A 27,631-nucleotide genomic window follows, 5' to 3' on the forward strand; every position below is an offset into this window, starting at 1 on the left:
TGATTAAATAATTTGAAATTATATTATCATACTTCGTAGACAGTGATCTAATGATTGAATCGAAATCCTATAATGCTTGGGATGTAATTGAAGGTTCCTTATGAAATATTGTATGGATGTTCTTAGTGAATGAATTGCTAATCTTATTAATGGAAATTAATAGTAAGTGTATGGGAAGACGATTAAATGAGTTCTTGTCATTTAGGAAAGGATTAGAATGTATCATGTGTTATAGTTTAAGAATTATATCTGCATTTGGTGGATGCTATTAGTGATTATGGAATTATGATATTGTATCATAGTTTGTGTTGAGATGAATTCATGTAGTTACCTGATTTTTAATGAGATGATTGTTGGTTAATTGATATAGTGTAAGATATTTTATGAGTATTAAACGAGCTATGGGTCAAATGATTAAGGATACTTTGTGAGTATTGCATTATGTGCTTTTGGAATCATGATGAATTAATAAGTATGCTAGGAGCATATAATTATAAGTGACTATGTAGGAGTTAATTGTAATTTAAAATTATGTTAATGCAATGAAAGGGTTAATTTTGATATATGGATGGTGATGTCCATAGTCGAAGGTTGGCTAAAGGTAATAGGAACATTTGGACTTGACATATAAAATGAATCTAAGTGAAAAGGGAAATAGATGTGCATTGAAAGATAGAATCTCATGTTAAATGAAAGATTAAGTAGATTGCATATCATAAGTGTTAGGTATTGCTATGTTGCACCTATGTGTGTATAATGATTAAGATTATGAGGTATTGAACTAGAAGAAAGTAAATGCTTATTTCTTATTGTAGCATCGTAAATTGTACGCACTTGCTAGGGTGGTACAATTTCACACCTAGTTTAGCACCCGCCTTGGCGCATTTTGCATTTTGCATTGCATTTCCGCTTAGCGCTTAATTAATTAAATTAATTAGGTTTAAGGTCCTATTTCATCATCTCCCACATCATAAAGTTGGGCCCTTTCATTAAAGTGTGCCCCTTTCATTTTATTCTTCCAATACATCATTTAATCAAAAACCCTAATTAGGTCCTATTTTGAACTTGGGGGCTTGATTTCGGGGGTCAAAACATCTCGAAAGCAGCTGTAACTTCGGGATTCTCTTTAAAATCATCATATCCAACAGTCCTGAAAATTTGGTGAAAAGTTGTCGGGACCATGGCGCCCGGAGTGCAACATGGTCCCGAACATTTTTCCCTAAATTTTAGGAGCGCGATCCAATCATAAAATAAAGCTTAACCCCAAGAAATTGGTGGGATATTCAATCTCTAGGTCGGCCAAAAGTCAAAATTAAGACCTAGGGTTTCATATATAAGAGCTCTCTTTCTTCATTTGAAAGGATCCGATTTTGGTTTTCAGGAACCTCATATGCAGCAAAAGAGCAGATCTTTGAGGACTTCAACAACATTCAACATCCTTCTATCAAGCATTTATCAATTTCATTCATCCATTTAGGGCTTGGAAGACATTGAAGAACAATAGGAGATTACCGACTGAAGATTGGCTTGTACTCCTCCCTTAAGGGTGGGGTATGATTTCATGTTGTTTTCATGTCTTTGCATAAGCTTCAATATATCCTTTATTCATGCTTTAGATCACTTTGCATCTTGATTTAGAGCATTTACATTATCATTTACAAGCAATTAGGGTTTACTTTCTAGGTTGCTCTAGTTTGCTTTCTTGCATTTAAGGACCTTGCACACACACTAGGTTTGCACACACAATACATTTTACAATACAACTTGGCTATTCGTGGAGGTGGAAATCACTGAAGTAGGGGTTTGACTAAGGCAAAACCCTATATAGCCGCCCAAACACCTTTTCAGATATAAGTGCAGGTTTCGGGACTTGGACGATGCCGCAGGTTACAGATCCAGAAGAAGCAGACGGAGACTGAACTTCACACCAAATCCCAGAGCAAAAGACCAAGACAGGGGCGTGGGGCACCCTGGTCCTGCTAGGACAGGGGCGCTGGGCGCCCTGGTCCTCCTGACAGACAACATTTTCAACATTTTTGACAGCTTTTCCAGAGTGCAAAACAGTAGTTTCTGGAGCAGTTCCAGGGGCAGAATCAGGACAGTGGCGCCCGCGCCCCCGTCCCGAACATTTTCAGTCAGATTTTAACTCCGGGTACGCATTTGCATTCTTGTCTTGTCCTTGTGTTTACAACTTTCCATTGTTTAAGTTCAATTTTGCAATCTTGTTATCTTGCTCATACTTGCACTTTGGGGTTAGGGATTGAACTTGCATCATTTCATCTTTCAATTGCAACAAAGGAATATAAATCCTAATAGGTAGCCCATGGCTCTCTCTTCCACAAGAAGAAGTAGCCAATTGTGTGATACCTCTAGGCTCTTTCATATTCCACAAGTGTGTGGTTGAAAGTGAGATTAGGGCATGTTTGCTTAGTGTCACTTTTTCTCCCACACATTTTGGTGAACCCGACGTGAACTCCAATCTTCTCTAATTTATGTTTTCAAATTTGAGTGTTTATGCTATTTCAAATTCAAATTTGTATTTACAAGTTTCAATTTCTTGCAAGATTCAAAAAGACCAGGACAGGGGCGTGGGGCACCCTGGTCCTGCCAGGACAGGGGCGCTGGGTGCCCTGGTCCCTGGGACAGGGGCACTGGGCGCCCTGGTCCTCCTGACAGACAACATTTTCAGCATTTTTGACAGCTTTTCCAGAGTGCAAAACAGCAGTTTCCGGAGTAGTTCCAGGGGCAGAATCAGGACAGTGGCGGCCGCGCCCCTGTCCCGAATATTTTCAGTCAGATTTTAACTCCGGGTACGCATTTGCATTCTTGTCTTGTCCTTGTGTTTACAGCTTTCCATTGTTTAAGTTCAATTCTGCAATCTTGTTATCTTGCTCATACTTGCACTTTGGGGTTAGGGATTGAACTTGCATCATTTCATCTTTCAATTGCAACAAAGGAATAGAAATCCTAACAGGTAGCCCGTGGCTCTCTCTTCCACAAGAAGAAGTAGCCAATTGTGTGATACCTCTAGGCTCTTTCGTATTCCACAAGTGTGTGGTTGAAAGTGAGATTAGGGCATGTTTGCTTAGTGTCACTTTTTCTCCCACACACTTATGTAGGTAGATTAAGTAATGACATTGAGATACCCTAGGGAGTAGTAGAAATGATTTATTGTATTCCGCTTGCATAATTGTTTGAATAACTTGAGTGAATTATTCTATGTTCATAACACTTAATTGTTGTTGTGTGCTCACTGCATTTCTTAAGTGATTTTATGTGTTGTATTGTTTAAAAAAAAATTAAATTAGTTCATTTTTAGCTATATTTCTCTGGGGTATTTTGGCAGGCATTACATCAAAGCTTGATCACCTTTGGTTTCAGTTGTGGGTTGTTGGGTTTTTTTAACTAATCCAGATTTGAGTGGGAGATTTTGCAGAAGACACTTTTTGATCTTGTTGCAAGAATTTTCAGATGGCAAGTTCCTCAGAGAAAATAGAGTTGGAGAAATTTAATGGAATAAATTTTGAGATGTAGAAGCTGAAGATGGAAGATTTGCTAATAGATCGAGATCTATGGGATGTTGTTGATGCGAGTGTCCAAAGGCCCTCAGATCTTACTATAGTGGCTCAGTATGATGTTATGGACCAAAAAGTCAAGGTTCTAATCAGACTTTGCCTGACAGACTCTATTCTGATCAATGTCCACGAAGAAAACATTGCAAAGAAGCTATGTACTAAGCTTGGTGAAATGTATCAAGAGAAATCTTTATTAAATCAGATTTTCTTGAGGAAGAAATTGTATTCCTTGAAGATGGAAGAGGGTGGACGAGTTGCAGAATACTTGGAAGCATTCAAGATGTTAGTGGCTCAATTATTACCTGTCAGTGTTAAGATTATTGAAGAAGATAAATGCCAGATCTTGCTTTGTTATTTGCCTGATTTATGGGATTCTCTTGTTATGGATATTAGTATTACTTATGTTGTTTTGAAGTTTGAAGATGTGGTAAGTTCCCTACTTGGTAAAGAGATGCAAAGGAAGGTATCCCACAATTCGAAGGAAGCCCTAACTTTTCATGGAAGACCTAAGGAGAAAGGCAAGAAGAATGAAAAGCATGATAAGTCCAAATCGAGAGGGAGATTGAAATCTCCTAGAAAGTCCAAAGTCATTTGCTAGAATTGCGGTAAACCAAGTCACATCAATAAGGACTGCAAATAAGAAAAGAAGAAGAAAAAAGAGAAGATTGATTCTGATTTTGAGTCTGAGAAGGAAGATGGTGATGCATTTATTGCATCTTTAGCGACTCATGCAGTAATGATGCCTGGTTAATTGACTTGGGTGCATCTTTTCATATGACTACCAATAGAGATTGGTTTTTTGAATATGAAGAATTTAATGGAGGTAAGGTGTACTTGGGTGATGATTCACATTTAGACATTGTTGGTTGAGGTAAAGTTAGAGTCAGGTTTTTTGATGGTAGAACAAAAAAGGATTAATGGTGTGTTGCATATCCTTGGTTTAAAATGAAATATGTTATCTGTGAGCAAACTGATAGATGCGGGTGTGAAGGTAGTCTTTTCTAAAGCAGGATGTAAGATGATTAAGGGTGCTATGGTAATTGATAGAGGTGTCAGGTTTGGCACTTTGTATAAGCTAGATGCATACACTATTGAGTGTAATATCACTTCTGTAAAAAATAAATCTATGGAGGATTTGAGGGTTTCACCTTCAGCAAATGAAAATGGTTTTTGGGTACCTAAGGGTGCTCTCTCTTCTAAAGAAAAGTTACCTCCAGAGAAGACTATGTTATGGCACCAGAGGCTTGGCTACATTGGAGAAAAGGGTATAAGGACCTTGAAAAATAAAAACATTGTTGAAGGTTTGAATGATTATAATCTTGACTTTGATTTCTGTGAGCATTGCATTTATGGAAAACAAAAGTTCTGCGTTCCGTTTTACTCAAGTTCTCATAAAGCTTGTGGTGTTTTGGATCTTATTCATTCTGACGTGTTTGGTCCTGTAGATGTTCCTTCAATTAGAAAATCCATATATTATGTTTCATTTATTGATGATTTAGTAAAAGGACATGGGTATATTTTCTAAAGAGTAAATCTGAAGTTTTCAGTCAATTTAAAGAATGTAAAGCAATGGTTGAGTTTCAGTCAGGAAAGAAAATTAAAAGTTTGAGGACTGATAATGTCAGTGAATTTTGCTCTAATGATTTTGATAGATTCTGTAAAGACTATGGAATTAACAAACATAAGACAACGTCGTATTCTCCACAACAGAATAGAGTCGTAGAAAGAATGAATAGGACACTGGTGGAGAAGGCTAGGAGTATGTTGAGTGGTGCTGGTCTAGAACAAGAGTTTTGGGCTGAAGTTGTTGCCACTACTTGCTACCTAATTAACAGGTCTCCTACATTAGCCCTTGTTGATAAAACACCTATGGAAGCATGGTAGGGTCACAAGCCTTATTTGAGACATCTTAGAGTTTTTGGTTGTGAGGCATATGCACATGTGCCAAAGGAGAAGCAAACAAAGTTGGAGAACAAGGTTGTGAAATGTATCTCCATTGGGTATAGTTATGGCATGAAAGGATACAAGCTTTGGGACCCTGTTGTGTAAAAGGTAATTCATAGTAGAAATGTTATTTTTAGATAAATTAAGTCTCCTTCTATTACATTGCAGCTAGAACAGATTAAAAAGGAAGACGCGATTCAATTTCCTTCTACACCTGAAAGAGTTGAATCGAGACCCCTAGATAGGCAAGAAGTCGAGGAGAGATTGTCTAGCTCCAAATCTTTAGAAGAGGAGGAAGAACTTCCAACTCAACTTGTTCAAAGGTCTAAAATACATAGACAACCGCCTAAAAGGTATTCACCTGATGATTGGAGATGTATTTTTGCTTTGAATACTAATATGGATGAAGCAAAATCTGTAGAAGGGGCATTAGGTATGAATGATGAAGAATCCTGGAAGATTGCTATGGAAGAAATGACAGCTTTGAAAAAGAATGATATATGGGATCTTGCACCATTTCCTAAAGGATGAAAGCTTGTTGGTTGCAAATGAGTGTTCAAGAAAAAGATTGGTTCAGATGGAAGCATTGAGAAGTATAAAGCAAGGTTGGTTGCAAAAGGCTACTCTCAGGTTGAGGGTGTTGATTATGGTGAGATATTATCTCTTGTTGCCAAAATGACATCCATTAGATTTTTGCTTTCTATTGTTGTTGCTTATGATTTAGAGGTTGAGAAAATGGATATGAAAACTTATTTCCTTAATGGTGATTTGGAGGAGGATATTTATATGACACAACTAGAGCACTATGTGGTGAAAGGTAAAAGTAATTTGGTCTGTAAATTAAAGAAATCCATGTATGGCCTCAAACAGAGTCCTAGGATGTTGTACCAAAAATTTGATACATATGTGTTGAGTTTGGGATTTGAGCGTTCTAAATTAGATCATTGTGTTTATTATAAAATTGATGGTGATCTCATGTACATTGCATTGTATGTTGATGATATGTTATTCATTGGTAAAGGGAAAGGTATGATTTCAGAACTAAAGTCTCAACTCACTGCTAAATTTGAAATGAAAGATCTTGGTGCAACGAAACACATTCTTGGGATGGAAATTAGAAGAGATAGAGTGGACAAAAAACTATCGCTAGGCAAGAGTAAGTATGTGAATTCAGTGTTATAGAGGTTCAACATGCATGATTGCAGACCATTGTGTGTTCCTTTTATAGCTGGAACAAAATTATTTGTTGCAGATTGTCTTACATCCCCATTGGAGATGGAAGACATGAGAAGAGTGCCTTACCAAAGTGCAGTTGGAAGTTTGATGTATGTTATGGTCTGTACTAGACCAGACATTTCCCAATCATTGGGAGTTCTGTCCAGACATATCTCTAATCCTAGTAGAGTTCATTGGGATGTAGTCAAAAGAGTTTTCAGATATTTGAAGGGTACCTCAAAGTATTCTTTGTGTTATCATGGTAATTCAGTTGGAGATGTGATTTCCCTTGATATTCATGGTTATGTGGATTCAAACTGGGCAAGTGATATTGATAGCAGAAGATCCACCAGTGCTTATGTGTTTACTTTATTTGGTTGTGCAATTAGTTGGATGAGTAAGCGATAGGTTGTGGTTGCTTTGTCCACTATTGAAGAAAAGTATATGGTAGCTACTCATGCTTGTAAATAAGCCATTGTCTTAAGAGACTATGTTCAGACATTGGAATAAAATAAGGAGCCATGATGGTTTATTATGACACTCAGAGTGCGATCTCCCTAGCTAAGAACCTGATATTTCATGCCTGGACCAAGAACATTGATGTTCACTATCATTTTGTCAGAGATATGGTTGAAGATGGCAGGGTGAAGCTAGTTAAGGTATAAACTTTGATGAATGTTGTAGATTCTTTAACTAAGGCTATGAGCACAGAGAAGTTTAGATTGTGCTTGGAGTCTATGGTACTCATGGCCCCTAGCAATTGATTTATTGTGTTGATACTCCCTTTGCTCTTGCAAGGTGTTCTACAAATGGGAGATTTGTTGGAAAAATGGTGTATCAAACTTGCATTTACATGAGGTTACTATTTATAGTAAATTTTCATTTGAGTACGAAATGGTACGAAATTCTCCCTGAAGCTTCTGGTTGGCTAGATAAGCATTCTGGTAAAGTTACGTCGCAAGATCACAACTAGTTTTGAAGATATTAATTTTTTTTTTCATTTTGGAGGGGTCTAATGAAAGGTTTAAATTTGATTTTGAGGCCCCGAAATGCCCTAAAATAGAGCACTTCGTGATCTTTTCATCGCTTCAAATGGTTCGTCAATAGGACACACGGTTCTCAAGTTATGGCCTTCGGAAGTTTGTATTCCTGAAATAGGAAATATAAAATGCATCAGACACATAAATGAGTTGTAAAAAGGGAGGGATACATCATAGGGCATATAGAAGGGAGATAAGGTTGGCTACACCTTATTGGGTGGTTTTAGCCCATGGTTTTGTAATACCATTTGACGGTTTCTTGTATTGAATCTCCTATATATGAGGTACGTGAGATAGAGCTTGTGTGTAAGAGTCTTATAGCTATTGTTACTTCCGAATCTCTAAGTAGTGGTACTCCTATGAAGAGCTTGCTCTGCAAGTATATTGTAATCTGTTTTTGATTGCGGAATAATATATTGGGCTGCTTTTGGAGTGGGTTTTTTCTCCCGAAAGGGTTTTCCCCACATAAATCACTATGTTATGGTTCAAATGTTATTATATCTATTTCTATTTTTTGTTACCGTTGTGATGATTTGTAAAAGTTATTGCATTACCCTCCTCTCAAGGTAGTGTAGGAAGTTGTTCCTCTACTTAACTTCCTTACATAATTGAAGGAAAGACTTCACTTGCATCACATAAAATTTGGAAATATTCTTCCTACATGGGGATTGGACTGATGATTTGATATTGGTAGAGGATTTAATTTTACCCTATAGTGGGTCGGGCCACTGCCCAATTCAACTAGTATTTGCTGAGGATGTATACTCTGGAGGGTCTCCATTTAGATTTGAAAAGATGTGGATCAAAGATTCATCTCTGTATGACCTGCTATCTCAGTGGTGGAAGGAATTTTGGATGGGAAACCACTCTAGGATGTTCATATTTCACAAAAAGCTAGCATACATCAAAGCTAAGATTAAGAAATGGAATAAAGTGCATTTCAAGAACATATTTGAAGAAGCTGCACAAGTTGAAAGTGAATTGAGGGTTATGAACGAATCAGTCATTGCCAATGGTATGAGATGAAGATTTTATGAAGGAATAGACTCTTAAATTTGAACAAGTTGAAATACTAGCGAGAGAAGAGTAGTATTGGAGGCAGAAATCTAGGGAAATATGGCACAAGGAAGGGGACAAAATACAAAGTTTTTTCACAATTCAACAATAGTAAACAAAAATAGAAACAAGATTACTGAACTAGTTAGAGAGGATGGGTCAATGGCTTGATCCAAGGAGGAGATTAGTGAAGAAGAAGTTAGGTATTTTCAAAACTTGTCAAACCAAATTAATCAGAACCAAAACCAGAGAATAGATAGAGACACTTTCCTCAATCAGACCTCCAGCCTAATTTCAAAAGAATAAAATAAGATGCTAAGAAGACCCATTGATATGGAAGAGCTCAGGAATGCTATCTCTCAGATGGCACCAGATAAAGCCCCTAGGCTAGATGGTTTCCTAGATTGTTTCTATCAAACATATTGGGAAATCATCAAGGAATACTTGCTAAATGCAACATAGGAATCAAGGAAGAAGGCCACTATCCTTGGGGTTATCAATCATACCTTTGTTGCTCTCATACCTAAGAAAAAAGATGCTACATGTATGAATGACTATCGTCCAATTTATTTGTGTAACACCTACTATAAGATCATCACTAAGGTCATAGCAAATATAATCAAGAAGGTCATTAGAAAGATTATCTCAAAAGAACATAGTGGTTTTGCACCTGGAAGATCCATAATAGAAGGCATCATTGTTGCTCATGAAGCAGTTCACACAACCCAGAAACTAAAGAAACCCAATATGATAATCAAGCTAGATATTCTAAAGGCATATGGTATGGTGGACATAAGCTTCTTGCTAGAAATTCTAACCAGGTTTAGGTTTGACAGACCTTGGTTGAGTGGGTGAAAGGATGCATTGAGAACCCAAAATTCTTGGTCTTAGTCAGTTGGGTGGCTAGTGGTTTTTTTAGTACAAACATAGGTCTAAGGTAAGGTGAATCACTCTCATATCTATTCATTATCATGGTAGAGACTTTAGGTAGAAGTATTACACATGCCGAATTGGAGGGGAAATGGATAGGTATAGAGATCACACCTAAAGTAGAACCAATCACTCATCAACAATTTGCTGATGATACTATCCTATTTGGAGATGCATCAAGGGGAGAAGCTAGGGGTATTAGATCAATGCTAGAAAATTATAGTAGGGCCTTGGGACAAGCTATAAATTGGAGAAAATAAGAGGTCTTTTTTCTCAATGTGCAACCAGGTCTTCAGCGAGATATTGCAAGATTTTGGGTCTGAGAGTAGGAAATTTCCTAGGAAAATTCTTAGGGGGAGTCAATAAAAGGTGTTATTGGGATAGGATGTTGGATAATAGCAAGAATAAAATGGAACTCTGGAAGGGTAAGTGGCTCACTTCAGTAAGAAGAATGTTGATGGTCAAAGTTGTTCTTTTTGCAATTCCTATCTATTCAATGACTTGTTTGAAATTGCCAGCCTCGATAGAAGATAGTCTCAATCAAATTATGCGAATTTTTTTTGGAGTGGGCCACATGAAACCCCAAAAAATTCACTATTGGCTTGGGAGAATGTATGTAAGCCATAAGTGGCTGGAGGTGTAGGGATCAGGAAAATCATAATCATGAACATGACATTAGGAGTGAAACTCACATGGATGATGACTAAGACTAATAAAAAATGGGTTAGGATTCTCAAAAGGAATTAGATTCAAAGGATTTCATTAGCATTCTAAATTTCATAGATCCTCCAAGAGGGTCTGCCATATGGAATTTTAATTGTGACAGTAGGGAGATTATAACCAGACACACTACTTGGGAAATTTGCAATGGTTTCCTGACTTGTTTCTGGGAAGACTCTTGGGATGGAAAGCCAAAATTATGTACAAATCCAAATCTACATGAGATTAGGGAAGAAACAACCAGAGTATGGGGAAAAGAGGTTTGAAACTATGGAGAAATTTTAAGGATTGATGGTATTGAGAAATGGAGATGGAAGTCATTAGAGGACATCAATGCTCCTCAAGCTCAAAAAGAAATACTTGCAAATATTCTAAAAGATAGACCTATTCTGGTCTCGCATTAGAAAGATAAAATTAGATGGTGTGCTTCCAAGGATGGGGAGTATAAAGTAAAACTAGGATACAAAATAAAAGAGGCAGCAAACAACATCAACCAATGGACAGTAAAGCTCCTTTGGGGAAAAGATATTCTACCCAAAGTTGACGTTTTCTCTAAGTTGGCAATTCAAAGAAGAATTTTGACTCAAGATAGATTATCAAAAAATGGCATTAATGGACCCAACATATGCACTCTCTGCAAAAGCAATTTAGAAACATTGGATCATCTATTATGGTTTCATCCTTATGCAAAATTTTGTTGGAAAAGACTTCTGAGGAAATTGGACTTCCAACATGTGGAACCTTTGAGCCTAAAGGAGCGGTTAATCTCTTGGCTTGGGAGCATGTACAAGGGAATGTTCAATAGCATATGGTAAGTGCCTTTGTCAATAATGGTTTGGGAAATATGGAAGGAGAGGAACCTGAGGATCTTTAAGGATTAGGCTATGCCAAGGGAGGTTTTAGTGTCAAAAATAGAAGCCTCAATTGTAGAGCTCATAAATGAAGCGACAAAGAGGAAATCAAAGAAGAATAATGTTTTCACAAACAAGGATAGCGAGCTTATGAAAACAAAATTGGGGCTGGTTGTTCCAAAGGGTCATGAATTTTCTCAAAAAGACAATAATGCTGAGTAGAGGAAAGCAACAATTTGGTAGGCTCCTAAGGATGGGTGGATCAAGCTAAACTTTTATGGGCCTCTTTAGAAAACCCAGAGCACACTATAATTGCTTGCATAGCTCAAAATGAATAGGACAAGATCATAGGGAAATTGGTTGAATATATTGGAGAAGCAACAAATAATGTAGTCAAATTTAGGGCTGCTCTTAAAGGGATTGAAATGGGGAGAAAGTTAAGGGTAGAACGCATTCACTTGGAAGGAGACTCACTCTTAGTAATAAATACCATAAGAAGCAAATGGACAGTAAATTGGCAACTTGAAAGATGGCTTATTCCCATTGTGGCTCGACATTAAATGGCTTCGTCGAATTCAAATTAAGCCACATATTTCGGTAGGGGAATGTGGTGGCAGATGAGTTAGCAAAACATGTTGTCAAGAAGAAGGAAAGTGTAGAATTATATCACACTACCTAAGTACAGGTGTCTAGATATTGGTGTACTTGAGAAGATCAATATGGTGATAGCAGGGTAGTAGGCTCTTTATTCCTAAAAGGTTTGACATATCTTGATGTGATAGGTGACATCACATCGATGGAAAATTCACACATGGTGTACAAGGTGAATGGCAGAAGAAATACACAATCAAAATTATAAGAGAATTAAGTTTAGAATATGAATGGTACGATTGCAAGGTGGTAGAGCTATGAGCTTCCGAGTCATTAGAAGGTGATTATGAGAAGGTTTGACAACAAGTAGGCCTTATATGTAGTATGATTTGGGAATAGCAGCCATTATGGCATGAACTCATTCAACCCACAGTCTTTTCAGTTAGTGGTTATTTATTCATGGAAGGATGAGTGAAGGGACAATTCTTTCCATTTCGGTTTTGAGAGAGTTGGGAGCAATAGCAATGGATACCCCTATCTTGCTGGAAGAGACCAAGCAATAGATGACTTTTCTAGGAGAAATAACGGAGAGGAGGCTACTCATGGTTCTGGAGTCGAGCCATCCTTTGGTCTTGCATGTTGTAAAGAAGGTTCTAGAGACTGAATTTCTAAAAGAAACCCACAAATACAGGGTGAACTCGAATATTCCTGCAATGTTCATGGTGCTCTGCATACAAATGGGTATCTGTAAACTTAGAACGAAGAAAGTCTGCCAGATGGTGTTTCGACACCCCTTTCTAGGTGAGATAGACGTTGTTTTGGACAACATCGACGAGAAGAAGTGCATCCGTTTGGCACATCATTATTACATGTCTCAGGATTGTGGTAGGGAGGTCAGGATATTAACTATGGTACAGACTATGGATTTGGAGAATTTCAATCGCTGTCATGTGGAAAGAAATCAAAATCTATCCTTTCTACTCTTTATCACCAAGAGCTTGGCAAGGCCCGAGTCTTTGATTTGTGGAGATTTGTGAGGCAAGAAGGACTTCAGGTCCACATGGAAATTGGTGTTGATGGAAATGGTGTGGAAGAGGAAGGGAATGATTGGGGAGTTGAAACTGGAGAGTTGTGGAATTTGGATGATGAGAGACTCGTTGAAGAAATTGTTGTAGGGGAGGCACATGTTGGTTGCAGCCAGGATTACCTAGTGATAGCAAGGGAAACTATAGCACAACAGATGCATGAGAACAGACAGAGCTCGTCTGAGGGTGAATGAAAAAGAGTCTCTTCCTAGTAATGTTTCAAATTTCTCTTTTGTTTACTGTTTCATATAATATGGTAATAATAGATATAGTAAAAACAATTGCGGGCTCTAGTGGTTTAGTAGCAATGAGTATGGTAGATTAGGGTATGCATAGGTGGTCAACAACTCTTTGAATATAGCTTTGTCAGTCTTATGTCAGAGAGCGTGAGGAAGTATGTAGGCTTTTTGTGTTTTTTGGGTTTTTGGCATAAAGGTGTAGTAAAGCTGACAAGTTTCAGCTAGATTTTCCTTTTTCGGTTGGGAGGTCAACAATGTATAGACACCTTCCAGATATGTATTTCCTTTTATAATCAATACATAGGTGCTAGCCTATCTAGCTATTAATTGATTAAAAAAACTATATCATCATAAAATATAATAAACATTTTTGAGCTGTAAAAATTTAATAAATTAAATTAATTTAATAAACATTAAATATTTCAATACATTAATAATAAAATAATTTATTTACATTTAACAATTCATTAATAATTAATTAATTAAGAAATCACTTAATTACAACATTTAATTTAATAACATAAAATATTAAAATATTAAAGAATACAATGAATGTTTAATAAATAAATAAATTAATAAATACTAAATTTTAAATGTTAAACAACTTTTTAATAATTTGCTAAATTTATTAAATTGAAATAATTTTATTATTTAAATAATATAAATACATAGAACTGATTTATTTGTTACCTTTTTTCATTTTTTAGGAATGGGTCGAGCAAAGATTTTTTTTTATTCTGATGAACAAAGGAAAGAATATCAAAGAGAATACCATAGACAATATAGGAAACGAAAAAATGAATAGATGACAAACGCAGAAAAGGAATAGAAAAAGAGGCGAAGGCATGAAACATATCGAGCAAGATATGTAGGAAGAAGATTATAACTTTCAATACAACAATTGAAACCACAACATAGGGAGTATGAGATTTCAGAATTAAATAGATGTCAACAAGATGTTCAAGATGAAGTTCACGATACAGTCCAAAACACAGAAGAACCTCAATCACATTTCATGAATAGAAATGTACATGCACAACAAATTGGTTTTCAAGAGGAACCTCTCCAAACAACATAGGTTGAAAATAACATACAAAATATGGAAATTTTATGAGAATAGGAATCTAAACCTCCAATACACATAACATAGTAAATCCAAATGGATTACTTGCCACAAAATTTTAAAAAATGCAAATGGCATTTCGTAATCATTTAGATGCCTACAAGTCCCCATCAATGTGTCATATTTGTCAAGAATCTTATATTGGAATGATTTTTTTTTTGAAATCTAGAAGGGCCTATTTGCAATAGATGCAAGCAAGAGAGAGGAATGAACATATTTTCAGCTATGAATAATATGGATCCATGAACCCAACCAATAGAATTGGCATGTTTGATGCAAGTAGAAGAAATGCTTATCACATGTGTAAATCCAATATTACAAGTGATACATGCCACAGGTAGTCAATTTAAATATAAAGGGCACACAATTAGCTTTCCACAACACATCGAAAAAATAACAAAGAAATTGCCACACTGTATTATAAAATTGCCAATAATTATAGTACGAAGGAAAGATCAGCATGGCATGAGTTACAATTTTACAGTAAATAGGGAGCGTGTGTACAGAGCACTACAATACAAAATCAAACATGACAAGTTCTACACAAACGTTATGATTGATACATTTTCTCTTGACAATTTATCAATAAATCCTAATAAATTTTTTTTTGAACGGTTGAGAACTGTGAACATGGAATTTGATTATGATAGAAATGAAATAGTGTTCATGGGACCAGTCATAGAAACTAAAGAAGATAATATCATTGATCTCATGACATCAATGGCATCAAGACCACCAAACACACAAAGAGAGATGGAGTTGATTTGTGCATGGATTAACAACAAAAACACAAATCCATCGACATTGATTGGTTGGCCAACAATTGGTGGATCTCCAATTAATGAATATACTACATTGGGACTACTTGATATGGCATTCCTGACAAAAAATGTAACTAGTTAGAACCTTGGATCAAACAAGTACATCTTCATGAATATCCTAAGCATCTATTACGATATAGAGATAACCATTTTATAAAGAATCCAAGGTTCTGATATTACATGACAAATATGATTATGAGGCATCGTGTACAAATGTCAATTGCGGTTTTCCTCAAAAGAAGCTTCGGCAAAATGCCAATCACTATAATGGAACAAAGTGAGCATATGGAGAATATTTTGAATTCACATTTGGTAGACATGTTAATGCAATTTGGAACAAGTCTAAGAGGTACAAGATCTTACTGGACAAAATATCGATCCGAACTAACATACATGTTACATTAGATTGGAACACCAAATATATTTTTCACTTTAAGTGTAGCTGATTTGTATTGGTTGGACTTACATGCATTGATGCCAGGTACACCACCATCAAATCCACATGAAGCTCAACTATGGTGAAAAGAAAATGTCATCGATTATCTGCATATTGTTGCCCAATACATGCATCTACGAAACTCAAATTTTAGAAAAGATATACTTGAGAAAGGAATGCAAGTTAAAGATCATTGGTGTCAATATGAATGGTAACACAGAGGATCTACACATGTACAAGGACTTTTGTGGATATATTTGTCCCACAAGGGCTTCATTGGCTAGGAATATCATATTATGTGCATTCATATTGAGGGATTTAATATCCAAAAAAATACGCTCAGTATATTGCCTATCTGGTGAAAATAGGTGGTTTTTTAATTCAAGTTATGAAAAAAATACAATATTTGACGAAAAATAGGGGGGTTTTTAATTCGGGTTGTGTATTGGGAGGGGGCGACAAAAAAGGAGTTTAGAGCAATATTTTTTGAAAATAGGGGGATTCTTTAGTATGCCATGCACACATGTGATATAACCCAGGTTCACTAAGTGAAGGCTGTGTGATGGATCCCCAGACATAGATAACATTGATTGGTCGAATGGTGAACAACGAAAAAGTGTAGAAAAATATTTCAGTAGCATTGTTCATGCATGGAACCCTAGAGAAGATAGACGTCAAAGAAATGTACAAGTATGTTTTTAACTATCCATTGATCATTGCAAAAATATTTATTACCAACATCTTTAAAAAATCATAAATTAATCGATTGAAATTTTATTTGTAGTCATTTCATAATTTCTCTTTACATCCACGTCTTAAAACACAAGACAGATTGCAAACACTGATTTTTATGATTATGAAGAAATAATTTAGAAACACAATGTAAAGACATATGATGTGCAAGGTTGTGTCTATCAGTGACTCTATTTTTCGGATGGCGGAAGTGGGAGCAGCTGGCGGTAATGGGCGAACTCAAATTTCAAATCCTCAGCAAGGCGGGAACCCTGGTTCCAATGGTGGGAGCGGCCAGATCAAAGTTACTGGTCCCATAGGTGATAAGGATAAGCCTCTAGACATCCCAAAGGCTGTTGTTGACTTACAGTCTGATGGTACTCTGCCAGAGGAGACAGCGGGTTCATCTGGGCTTCTGGGGGAAGGGTCCAATGGGGGGCCCATTCCATGTGATGACTCCGTTGACAGCGGAAGGGAAAAAAAGAAATGGTCGTCCCTTTTTGGAACTAGACCTACTGGTAAATCCTCCCTACCTCTTGTTAAGAATATTTCTGACCCTTCTGGTGGTAAGTTCGCTATCTCTATCCTTGACCAGATTCTGGACCATAATATCAATAGTATGTCAAACTCCTTGGTAGGGAAATTTATGGGTTCGCGTCCTAATATTGAAGTTGTAAGGGCTTTTGTCAAATGAAAATGGGTCCTCAAGGGAAATGTTGAAGTATTGGCTTTACCTAAAGGCCTTCTGTCTTTTTCATTTTCATGTGAAGAAGATAAGGTTAATATTCTGTGCGGGAGCCCCTGGATGGTAGGAAAGACAGCTCTGGTCCTTAGAAAATGGCATCCGAACCTAAACATGAACGATTCTCTCTTGGCACAAGTTCCAGTTTGGATAAAGCTACCAGGATTGCCTCTTGAATATTGGGCAGAAAGTATTTTCTCTGGAATAGCAAGCTCCTTTGGTGAGTTGCTCTCAATAGACCTAGTCACTGCTTCAAAAAGAAAACTAACTCATGCAAGGTTCTGTGTAGGAGTAGCCCCTGAAGCAGATATGCCGGAACAGATAGATCTAGTTTCAAAGCTGGGAACTTGGAAACAACACATCGAATATGAATCTATCCCTTTTGCATGCTTCCACTGTAAAAAAGCAGGTCATTGGGCAAAATCCTGCCCAAACAAGCCAAAGGTGGAACCTAAGCAACCTAAACCCCAGATGGAAAATCAAAAGGTGCCAGAGAAAATGGTGTGGCAAGTTAAAAATCCAGAGAATAAGGAAGAAAATTCCAATTGCTTTAATCCTTTGGGGGAAAAGAAGGAAGTCACCTCAAATTCTATCTCTAGTCCCTCAACCTAGGAAGTAGTGGGAAATGAACCAACCAAAGTTAGCCCCATGGGTAGAACTCAAAAAAAGGAAATGAAAGATCAGAATGATCCTTCAAATGAGATAGTTGAAGTGGTTGATGACACTTATGAAGGCAAGGAATTGGAAAAAAAAGATTACCAACCTGAGGAAAGAGAGATCCTTGACCCCCAAGAAGAAAGGACTGATTCTTCTCTAGCCATTCCAAGTTTTGAAATTCAAGAAGCCCAAAAATGTGCAATTTTGGGTATGAAACTCTCAGACTCAGAACAAAGCTCAAGAACAGTGAACAATGTTTCAACTGATTCCATAACTCCTAACTGGGGCAATGAAGAAGAAATCTCCAAAATTCTCAACAACATGGAAGCGGCTCCTGTGATAGAAACTGAATGGAAGCAACCAAAATACAAGAATAAGAAAGGATCTACTCCCTTGACTTTTCTACTAAGGAAATCCAACATAATAGCTCAAGTTGATGTGGGGTATATTTCCTCTTCTCCAGGATGACCCTCTAACAACAAAGTCAAAGACAAGGAGGCCAACAAGAACATTGCAGATGGAACCCAAAAGACTCTCAAGGAGCTGGGAATTGGTAAGTAGCTATGAAGATAATCTCTTGGAATATTAGGGGACTCAATAATCCCCATAAACATGATATTATTAGGAATATGATAAGAGATGGTAATCCTGATATTTTTCTAATTCAAGAAACCAAAATGAGTAGAGAAAAAGTTGAATCTTTGAAGTTCTTCAAAAATGGTAATGTTAGTGGTGGCAGTTCTGAAGGCACTTCAGGAGGCATTGCTACCATCTGGAACCTTAATACTGTTAAAGGTCAGGTCATAATTCAGGACAGTAATTTCTCTTGTATTAAATTTGAGCATTTAAAAGATGGTACTTCATGGGTTCTTACCAACATTTATGCTCCTAATACCTTAAAGGATAGAAACTCTTTTTGGAAAAAACTCATTCAGGCTAGGGACAGCTTCAAAAATCTTAGTTGGATGGTTATGGGGGACTTCAACACTCCTTTGAGAGAGGAGGAAAAATTTGGAGGCAGTCCTCCTCAATTGGAAAGTAGGATGGCCCTTATGGATTTTATTAATTCTCAGGCACTCAATGACTTAGACATACAGGGTTGTAATTACACTTGGACTAACAGAAGAATTGGTAATGACCTTAGCCAAGTGCGATTTGATAGGAATCTCATCTCTGATGACTGGTATACTCAATATTTCTGTTCTTTGTCAGCCCACATACGGGTTGGATCTTATCATTTCCCTATCACCTTCATTGCTGACTCAATCAATAGAAAGAGAAACTTTCCCTTCAGATTTGAAAAAATGTGGACCCTCCACCCTGAAATCAAAAGAAATATTCATAAATGGTGGAGCATCCAAGTTGCGGGAACAACTATGTTTAAAGTTGTCAAGAAACTCAAAAGTGTGAAGGACAATATACGACTCTGGAACAAAACTAGTTTTCGAAATATATTTGAGGCTAAGAGTAAAATTTAGGAAGACCTTAAAGAAATACAAGATCAGATCCAGAAGGATGGTTTCGGTACTGTGTCTATTGCTGAGGAAAATGAGACTCTCAAAAAATACCATGATATTATTGCCAAAGAGGAAACGTTCTGGAAGCAGAGATCGAGATGCATCTGGCTTAAGGAAGGAGATAGGAATACAAGATTCTTCCATATGTCGACTATCAAGCATAAAGCAGTTAATAGGGTGAACAAGATAGTTGTGGAGAATGGGGAGTTGGTCAAGGAGGATGAAATAAGGAATGAAGCTAAGATGTATTTCTCGGACCTCCTCAAGAGGGATCACAGTCTGGATGTTGAAGCCCAATCCTCTTTTCTTCAGAACATTCCTTGTCTCATTGATGCTCAAAAGAATGCCTCCCTCTCCTCCATTCCCTCTAACTTAGAAATTAAAAATGTTGTTTTCTCCTTTGATGGTAACAAAGCGCCTGGTCCAGACGGCTTCCCAATGTTCTTTTTTCAAGATTTTTGGGAGATTGTTGGAATTGATGTTTCCAACGGGGTTAAGGAATTTTTTGGGGCTAGAAAACTCTTGAAAGAAATCAATGGAACTTTTATTGCTCTCATCCCCAAGATTCAAGGTGCTGATTATTTGGACAAATTCAGACCTATTAGCCTCTGCAATTCTTTTTACAAGATTATCTCCAAGGTCCTTACCTCTAGAATTCTGGCTGTCCTTCCTGCATTAATTAAACACCAACAAAATGGGTTTGTTCCAGGAAGACAGATTCTTGACTCCATTATTACGGTCCATGAGAACATTCACTCTCTTCTTAGAGCAAAGAAGTAGGGTCTCATCCTAAAGCTAGATCTCTCCAAACCCTATGACAGGGTTGACTAGTCTTTACTTCAGAAAATCCTCACTTCTTTTGGGTTCTCCTCTAGAGTTGTCGACCTTTTCTCCCAACTTACCACCTCAACTACTTTTGCTGTTCTTGTCAATGGTTCTCCTTCTACTTTTTTCCAAGCTTCTAGAGGTCTTAGGCAAGGAGATCCTATCTCCCCCATCCTCTTCATTATTATGGCCGAATGCTTTGGAAGGACCATGGAAAAAATGGTGTTGCAAGGCTCCTTTAAGGGTCTCCAACCATCCTCTGCTGACCTTATCTGCTCCCACCAACAGTTTGTTGATGACACTATTATTATGGGGGAATCAAGTATTTCAGAAGCTAAAGTTTTGAAGAGCACCCTGTGTAAATTTGCCTCAGCTTCGGGTCAGCTTATCAACTGGGCTAAAAGTGAAGTCTTTTTCATTGATACTCCAGAGAGAAGACAACAGAGGATTAGCAAAATCTTGGAGTGTAGGACTGCTGACCTTCCTGCCACCTACCTTGGTCTCCCCATGGGAATTGCCCCTCCTAATCCCTTCTGGAGTTCTCTAGTGGACAAATTTCATAAAAAACTTGCTGGTTGGAAAGGGGCCCTCTTAAGTCAAGCTGGCAAGCTCCAACTCCTTAAGGATACTCTTCAAAGTATTCCAATTTATGCTCTTAGTCTTTTCAGAATTCCAGTTAAGTATGCTGAAGCAATTGAGAAAATTCAAAGAAGATTCCTATGGTTTGGGGTTGAGGATAAGCAAAGAATGTCCTTGGTGGCTTGGGACTAGGTCTGTAGGTCGAAAAGCAAAGGAGGTCTGGGCCTCAGGAGGATTTGTACTTTAAATGAAGCTCTCTTGTCCAAACAAGTCTAGAGAATGTTTCATTCCGATTCTGAATGGTGCAAAATTTGGCGAAGTAAGTACTCTCTTCTGTCCTCCTCTCTCTCCTCTTTTCTCAATTTGGATCTCAGTATTAATGGATCCCACAATTGGAATCATGCCTCTAAATGTAAAGAAAGTATAGCTAAAGGAGTGATATGGAAACTTGGAAATGGTAGGAAAGTAAAATTCTGGGAGGATCCCTGGCTTTTTGATAAACCTCTAATGGACTTCAATGAATGGGCCCCCCATGCTCCCTCCTATATTGGATCTTTTGGCTCCTTAGTTGCTGAGTACTGGGATTGTAATGAATGGTAGAACATTGAAAGTATCTACCCTAGCCTTTCTAAGCTCAAGATCCATCTGTCTGCGACATGGCAGAATAATGAAGAGGACTCCCTTATTTGGAAACATGATCCCAAAGGGACTTTATCTGTGTCTTCTATATATTGTGTCCTTCCCCCCCCCCCTCCTATTAACCCTTATTGGTCTAAAGCCTGGATTAAGGGTCTTACCCCCAAAATCAATTTTTTCTTTTGGACTATCCTCCAAAATAAGATCCTGACCCTTGACAACCTCAAAGGCAGAGGTTTTGCCCTCCCTAATATATGTGTGCTGTGCCTTCAAGAGGAAGAGTCTGTGGACCATCTTGCTCTCCACTGTTCCTTCTCAGCCTCTGTTTGGGAAAGCTTCCTCAAGAGCTTCAGTATTGCTTGGGTTTTTCCTAATAACATTAGTCACATGTTCTCCTCCTAGAATATTCAATGGGCTAACCCTTTTTTGAGAAGTTTGTGGTAGCTTTCTCTTCCTCACATCTTGTGGGGTCTATGGAAAGAAAGAAATAACCGAATCTTCAAGGATGTCTTCCTCAATCAAGATATTGTATTTCAGAAAATTCAATGGTCTAGTCAGGAAAATATAGGGATCATTGAGGGTCCTTGTTACTCGGACAATTCACTGGATTCAAATATCTTAAAAGTATGGAATATGAAGATCACTGATGGTCCTAATCTCAACCAAGATAAAAGGCTTGAAGCTAAGTGGCAAACCCCTCCTCAAGGTTGGCTCAAAGTTAATTTTGACGGTGCTGCCAAAGGTAACCCAGGTCCTTTAGGTTGTGGAGCTATTCTTAGAGATCATAGAGGAATTTGCAAGGAAATGGTTGTTGTCCCTATTGGAACCCAAACCAATCATAAAGCTGAAGTAATGGCAACTCTTCAGGGCATCATCCTAGCCAAAAAATGGAAATGCCCCTATCTATGGATAGAAGGGGATTCAAATAATATAATAAAGTGCCTTAATGGGACTTCAAAACCTTCTTGGTCGATTCACAACATAATCACCTCTGCTATTGACATTATTATCACCTTTAAAAAATGCCATATCTCCCACATCTACCGAGAGGCCAATGACTCTACTGACTGGGTTGCCAATACGACGGTTAAAAGTGAGGCAATTACCATGTGGACGGGTGAAAGCAGACTCCCCAAAGATGTCAGACAAATCATTAGCAATGAGCGATATAAAAGAACTCCAAAGACTCTTGATGGATAGGATAATTATGAAAAGTACTGATGTGAGTACTTCGAGTTATTTTAATAATGAGAAAATCACTCATTATAACATCAATGCCATAAACTCTCACACTTTCTAGGTAATTGTTATAGCTCTGAAAAGCTCTCAGTTTAATCAGCTCTGTAAGTTTCAAAATTTGGCTGTGAGTAGCGACAACATGGGCAGAAATAGGAGGCGATATGAACCAAGTAGTTGTAAAGAATGGAAATAGAAGGAAGAGGTTTGGGGTATTCAGCAGCAAGGTGGTCTCTCAAACTTCATGGAGAGACTCCACGACCGAGATGGTATGGTAACCAGTCTTTTCTGTAAGAACTGGAAGAAGGGCATGTAAAAAATGGGCGATCAAATGGTTGAAATCGATGAAGATTTAATTGCTCAAGCTACGGGCCTCACCAGGGAAGGTTGCAACTTCTACAGAGATAGGAAGGTCAACAGGGAAGCTATTGAAAGGTACCCGGTAACTGAGAAAGAGAAAAAACAACTTGTAAAGTTGAGCAAAACCTACTACCCACCTAGGGCTTTTGCCAAACCCTGGCGAGAGATTCTTTTTGTTTTAATGCAATATATCACTCTAGATGGTAGGTTTACGAAAGTTTATGGGTATCACTTTGTTCTGTTAAATCACTTTAGGCACAATGATAAGGTTAATTTCCCTTATTTCCTGCTTTGTTCGATGAATGCATCCCTTAAGGCTTACAAAGAGAATCCTCTGGGTGATACTGCTATGCACCAAGGTCTAATGGTCCTAATTTATGACCATTTAAAGGCCACTCAAATTGCTCGTATGCAGTCCTCTATGGATTCTGATGAAGAGATGTCTGATTCTGCCTTTTCTGAGGAGGAGGAATCCGATAGTGACTCTTCATCTGATAAAGAGGACAATTTTGATGACTCAGAGTATGAAAGTGAGAAGAAGAGGAAATACAGAAAAATAAGACCCTCTTCATCCAAGGGCAAAAAGCCTCAAAGCAAACCCCTGACTAGCATCTCTTTGGAAGGGGAGGATTTAGATGATTCTGAGAAGGAGAACCCTAAAGGGCTGTTGAAGAAGAAAACAAAAATCCATACATAGACCTGGAAAAAGCACAAGAAAAAAGAGGAGACTGGCAAGGAACCAGAAGCTGACAAGCAAGCAAGGACCCTGGAAGCTGAGCACAACCTAGAAAAGGAGGCTATGGAAGAGACTCTCAGGGCTGCCGACACAATTTCTGCCCTCCACATCCCCAAAGATGAATAGGTTACTCTTGGAAAGGCTGCTCCCTCATCTGGCCCTCCTCCCGAGGGTTTGCATGGTTTCATGGAAACTATGGAGTGGCTCATTAATGGTTACAAGAAAGTTGTGGATGAATACAAGAAGCTCTGTAACAGAGTCTTGATTCTGGAAACCATTAATATTGGGGAGGGAAATACAATGGCCGACTATATTGAGGACTTGAAAAACACCATCGCCAAAGCTGAAGACATCAGAGATGCTTTCAACCCCAGGTTTGAGAAGATTGAAAAGGAGATGCTGGACAGAAAAAGCCTTGCGGACACTAGCGAAAAAACCCTCTCGGACACTGTCACCAAAGTTGATAAAATTGAGGAGTGCCTGAAGAATATCACAGAATAGAGCCTAAGTATTTTGAAGATCTCGGCCAACAACACCCACACCCTCATCAGCAAGATGGATGACGAAAAGGAAATCAAGGATTTAGAATTGGAAGCTAAAGGAACAGGGGAAGCCCAAGGTCCCAGAACCCGCACTAGAGGCAAGAGGAAGGAAAAGAAACTGAACAAGGATCTGGAAGACTTGAAAGCTGTCGGGGCCACCTATGATGAGTTGGTGACAAAGGCGAAGGATTTGCTAAAGAAAATCGCTGTTTAGCGCATTCCCTATTTCTTTGTTGTGTTTTTTTTAAGTTGTTTTTTCTGTTCGTTGGTTTTTTGGCCAGTCTTTTTGTCTGCGGACTCTTTTGTTCTGTTCTTCAAAGTACTTTTTCTCTATCCATGACATATGATGTGCAAAGAAGGAGCATGTCTACGCAAGAAAAAAGGAAAAATGGTTTGCAAGTAATGTTTTCAATAAGAAATGTAATCTATGTTAAATTTTTTTTGATAATCGAATAATTTCATAAATTATAATATCATCTTACATTTTTTATGTATAGGTATAATGCTTCATGGCCAATTAATTTGCATGAGTCAAAAATGTATGATGATCCAGAGATGGGTGAGAAAAGTTTGAACTGACACGAATGATGATAGATTAAATACACACAACCGATACATATTACAAATATGGAGAGCAAACATTAATTGGCAACATGTTCTTTCTCAACGTGCAGTAATTAAATGCATCGCAAAGTATGCAACCAAATTGGAGAAAAGTTATGAAACATACCAACAAATGTTATTACGAATGGCGAATATTGAAAACCCAGATGATTTAGCTACAAAAGCTTATAGGAAGCTACTAATTGAAATAATAATTGAGAGAGACAATGGAGCATAAGAAACAAGTCACATTCTATTGGAAATACCGGTGGTAGAAAGTAGCATAACATTTATTAATTTAAATGTCTCAACAAATTTTTTCAAGCGTGTCGTAGAAGATGATGAAAATAATAATGAAGAATACATAGTCTCATTCATTGATGCATATTGAAATAGGCCATTTTCTATGGAAGCAATACCATTGATTGATGTAGCAAAATCATGCATATACAATCCTAAAAGAAAAAGTGATAACAAATAGAATTCACAGAAAAAAGCAAGTAATGTCAGAGCATTTCCAAGGTTCGTGTCCATTCTAACACGAGGTTCGGAGAAATGGATAAATTTTTGTTTTTTAAAATTACTGCTATACGAACCTTTTCACAACATCGAAAGGAATAACAATGATGCAATAGAGGCAAATTGGGATAACTTCAATTACAATCAATGGTATGTGTAATGAAGAATAGAAACCGAAAATGATGAAAACATGTTGAAGACTCTGAAACTAAAGGATAAATAACAAACAAGAAGAAACTATAGAAAACAAGGGAAAGATTATATCTAGGCTTCACCATGGCCAAATAATGCAAACTTCATAGATAGATATGCTCGACATGAGAGATATAGATAAAGAGACAAATTGGTCAATTGATTATCAAGGTGAAGAATATACTGATAAGGCTCTTAATTTCATTGCCACCATCAAAAGTATTGGTTCTCTTATCCACAATGATATACCACACATTGTAAACTATTGCAACCACAACAATAAAAAGGCAGAGGCACTCAATAATATCATTTCACACTACCTCACAAAGGGAGAAAAGCCTTCCTATTTATGATAATTCAAGGTACGATAGGAACATGGAAATCACATTTAATAGGTGCTATAAATGAAGCACTCCAAACTGCTTCCATGACAAATTGATCTCCTCTACTCGTGCTTGCACTAACTAGAGTTACTGCCTTCAATATAGGAGCATTGATTGTTCATTCAAGATTTAGAATACCGGTAAGAGATATCAAAGAGATTTAGGGAACAAGTCAAACAACCTTCCTATAGGAGATGACACATGTCAGATTTATCTTGATTACTGAAATGATTTTTATTGGCGAAAGGTTATTGGAGAACATAGATGCACGTCTATACCAAGATTTTCCTTCAAATGCTAATGAAAATTTCATAGGTATGTCTTCTACTGAAGTTGTAAAATTATAATTATTCCATTTTATTTCAACAATTTTATAGTACAAAAATTAAAATATAAGAGTCATGATACATACGAATTAACATAAATAATAGTTAACAAAAATGTTCAAGAATATCTATTATTCTCATTGGTGATCTTGGACAATGAACAATGGGCCACCATATGAGAGTAGAAGACGGGCTAAACTATTGTGGGAACAATTCAAAAATATTATTACTTTGGATCATATTTTTTGACGAGATGGACAAAATAGTGACCAATAGTGCTTTTGAGAAATGTTAATGAACTTAAGAGATGCAAAACCTACATTATATGATTGTATGTTACTAATGACAAGGTCTTATACAACAATTGATCCAATAAGGAACCAAGAATTTGATAATTGTGTTCATTTATTTTCAACAAACGATAATGTTCACAACCACAACAAGAAAAAATTACAATCCTTACAAAATCTAGTCGCACGCAGCATTGCAACAAGAATTGGAAATCTTACTAGTAGTGAAAGTGCAATAGATGATGAACTTGACGTAGAATTATTATTATCCAAAAATGCCAGAGTAATTTTGACATCAAATCTATGGATAGAAGTAGGAATTGTCCATGGAGCTTTAGGAAATATTAGAAAGATTGTATATAAACCCAGAAGTGCAGCACCTCAACCACTAGCATATGTGTTAGTTGAATTTGACAATTATTCTGGACTTCCATTCGATGATCGTCATCCATCTACAATTCCAATTCCAACAATTGAAAGTGGTGGTTCTTCTCAAATGCCATTGCGATTGGCTTGGGCACTAATGATACAAAAATCTTAGGGATTGACTCTTCAAAAGGCTACTATTGATATAGTGCCAACAAAAAGAATAGGAGAACGTTTGTGGCAATCTCTCATGTCAAATTATTACAAGGACTATGGATCATGCCACCATTCACCTTGATAGATATGAGAAATTAAAGAAAGGCAAACAAGTTTTGAGCATAAAAATAGAAGAAGGAAAGCTTCAATGCATCGAGAACACTTGACATAAGTTTTTCTTTCACAAAATACATCTATTTTCCATTTATTTAAATGTTACTATAGTATTAAAATTCCTTCCTCTTAATGACAATGTATATTTTCAATTCTTTATACTATCAAATAACATTGACACTTTTCCCTGTCACTTATTACCACTAATTTTAATCCTAAAATTCAACCATCCGAACATCAATTTGAATGCTAATTTGCTTTCTTGTCACAGTTCCCTAACATAAATGTGATGACATGGAAACAAAAATTACATTTCTACAACATTAATCTTTCTCTCTACAAATGAAATATCAAAACTTTTCTCCCCCATTTATTATAAAGAATTGTACCTCTAAAATTCAAATATTCAAATGTTAATATTAATGTAATTTTAT

At 37.1% G+C, this 27,631-nt stretch overlaps 1 protein-coding gene across 1 annotated transcript; it reads left to right on the top strand.

Moving 5' to 3' along the window:
* Positions 1-16,560: 16,560 nt before the first annotated feature.
* LOC131069085 (suppressor protein SRP40-like) lies at positions 16,561-23,607 on the top strand. Its single transcript, XM_058004393.2, has 3 exons — positions 16,561-16,847; positions 18,488-18,557; positions 23,302-23,607. Exons 1-3 carry the CDS (start codon positions 16,561-16,563, stop codon positions 23,605-23,607), a joined length of 663 nt encoding a protein of 220 aa, XP_057860376.2.
* The last annotated feature ends 4,024 nt before the right edge of the window (positions 23,608-27,631 follow it).

This window comes from Cryptomeria japonica, chromosome 1 (genome assembly GCF_030272615.1).
Source record: "Cryptomeria japonica chromosome 1, Sugi_1.0, whole genome shotgun sequence".
NCBI classification, from domain to species: Eukaryota; Viridiplantae; Streptophyta; class Pinopsida; order Cupressales; family Cupressaceae; genus Cryptomeria; species Cryptomeria japonica.

Excerpts from the sequence above, each read along its gene's own strand:
- LOC131069085 (XM_058004393.2), top strand. The coding sequence starts at position 16,561 with ATGGCGGAAGTGGGAGCAGCTGGCGGTAATGGGCGAACTCAAATTTCA. Across the intron at positions 16,848-18,487 it reads GGAAGGGAAAAAAAGAAATG|TGGTGGCAGTTCTGAAGGCA; the intron begins GTCGTCCCTTTT and ends TGGTAATGTTAG. Across the intron at positions 18,558-23,301 it reads TTAATACTGTTAAAGGTCAG|GCCACTCAAATTGCTCGTAT; the intron begins GTCATAATTCAG and ends GACCATTTAAAG.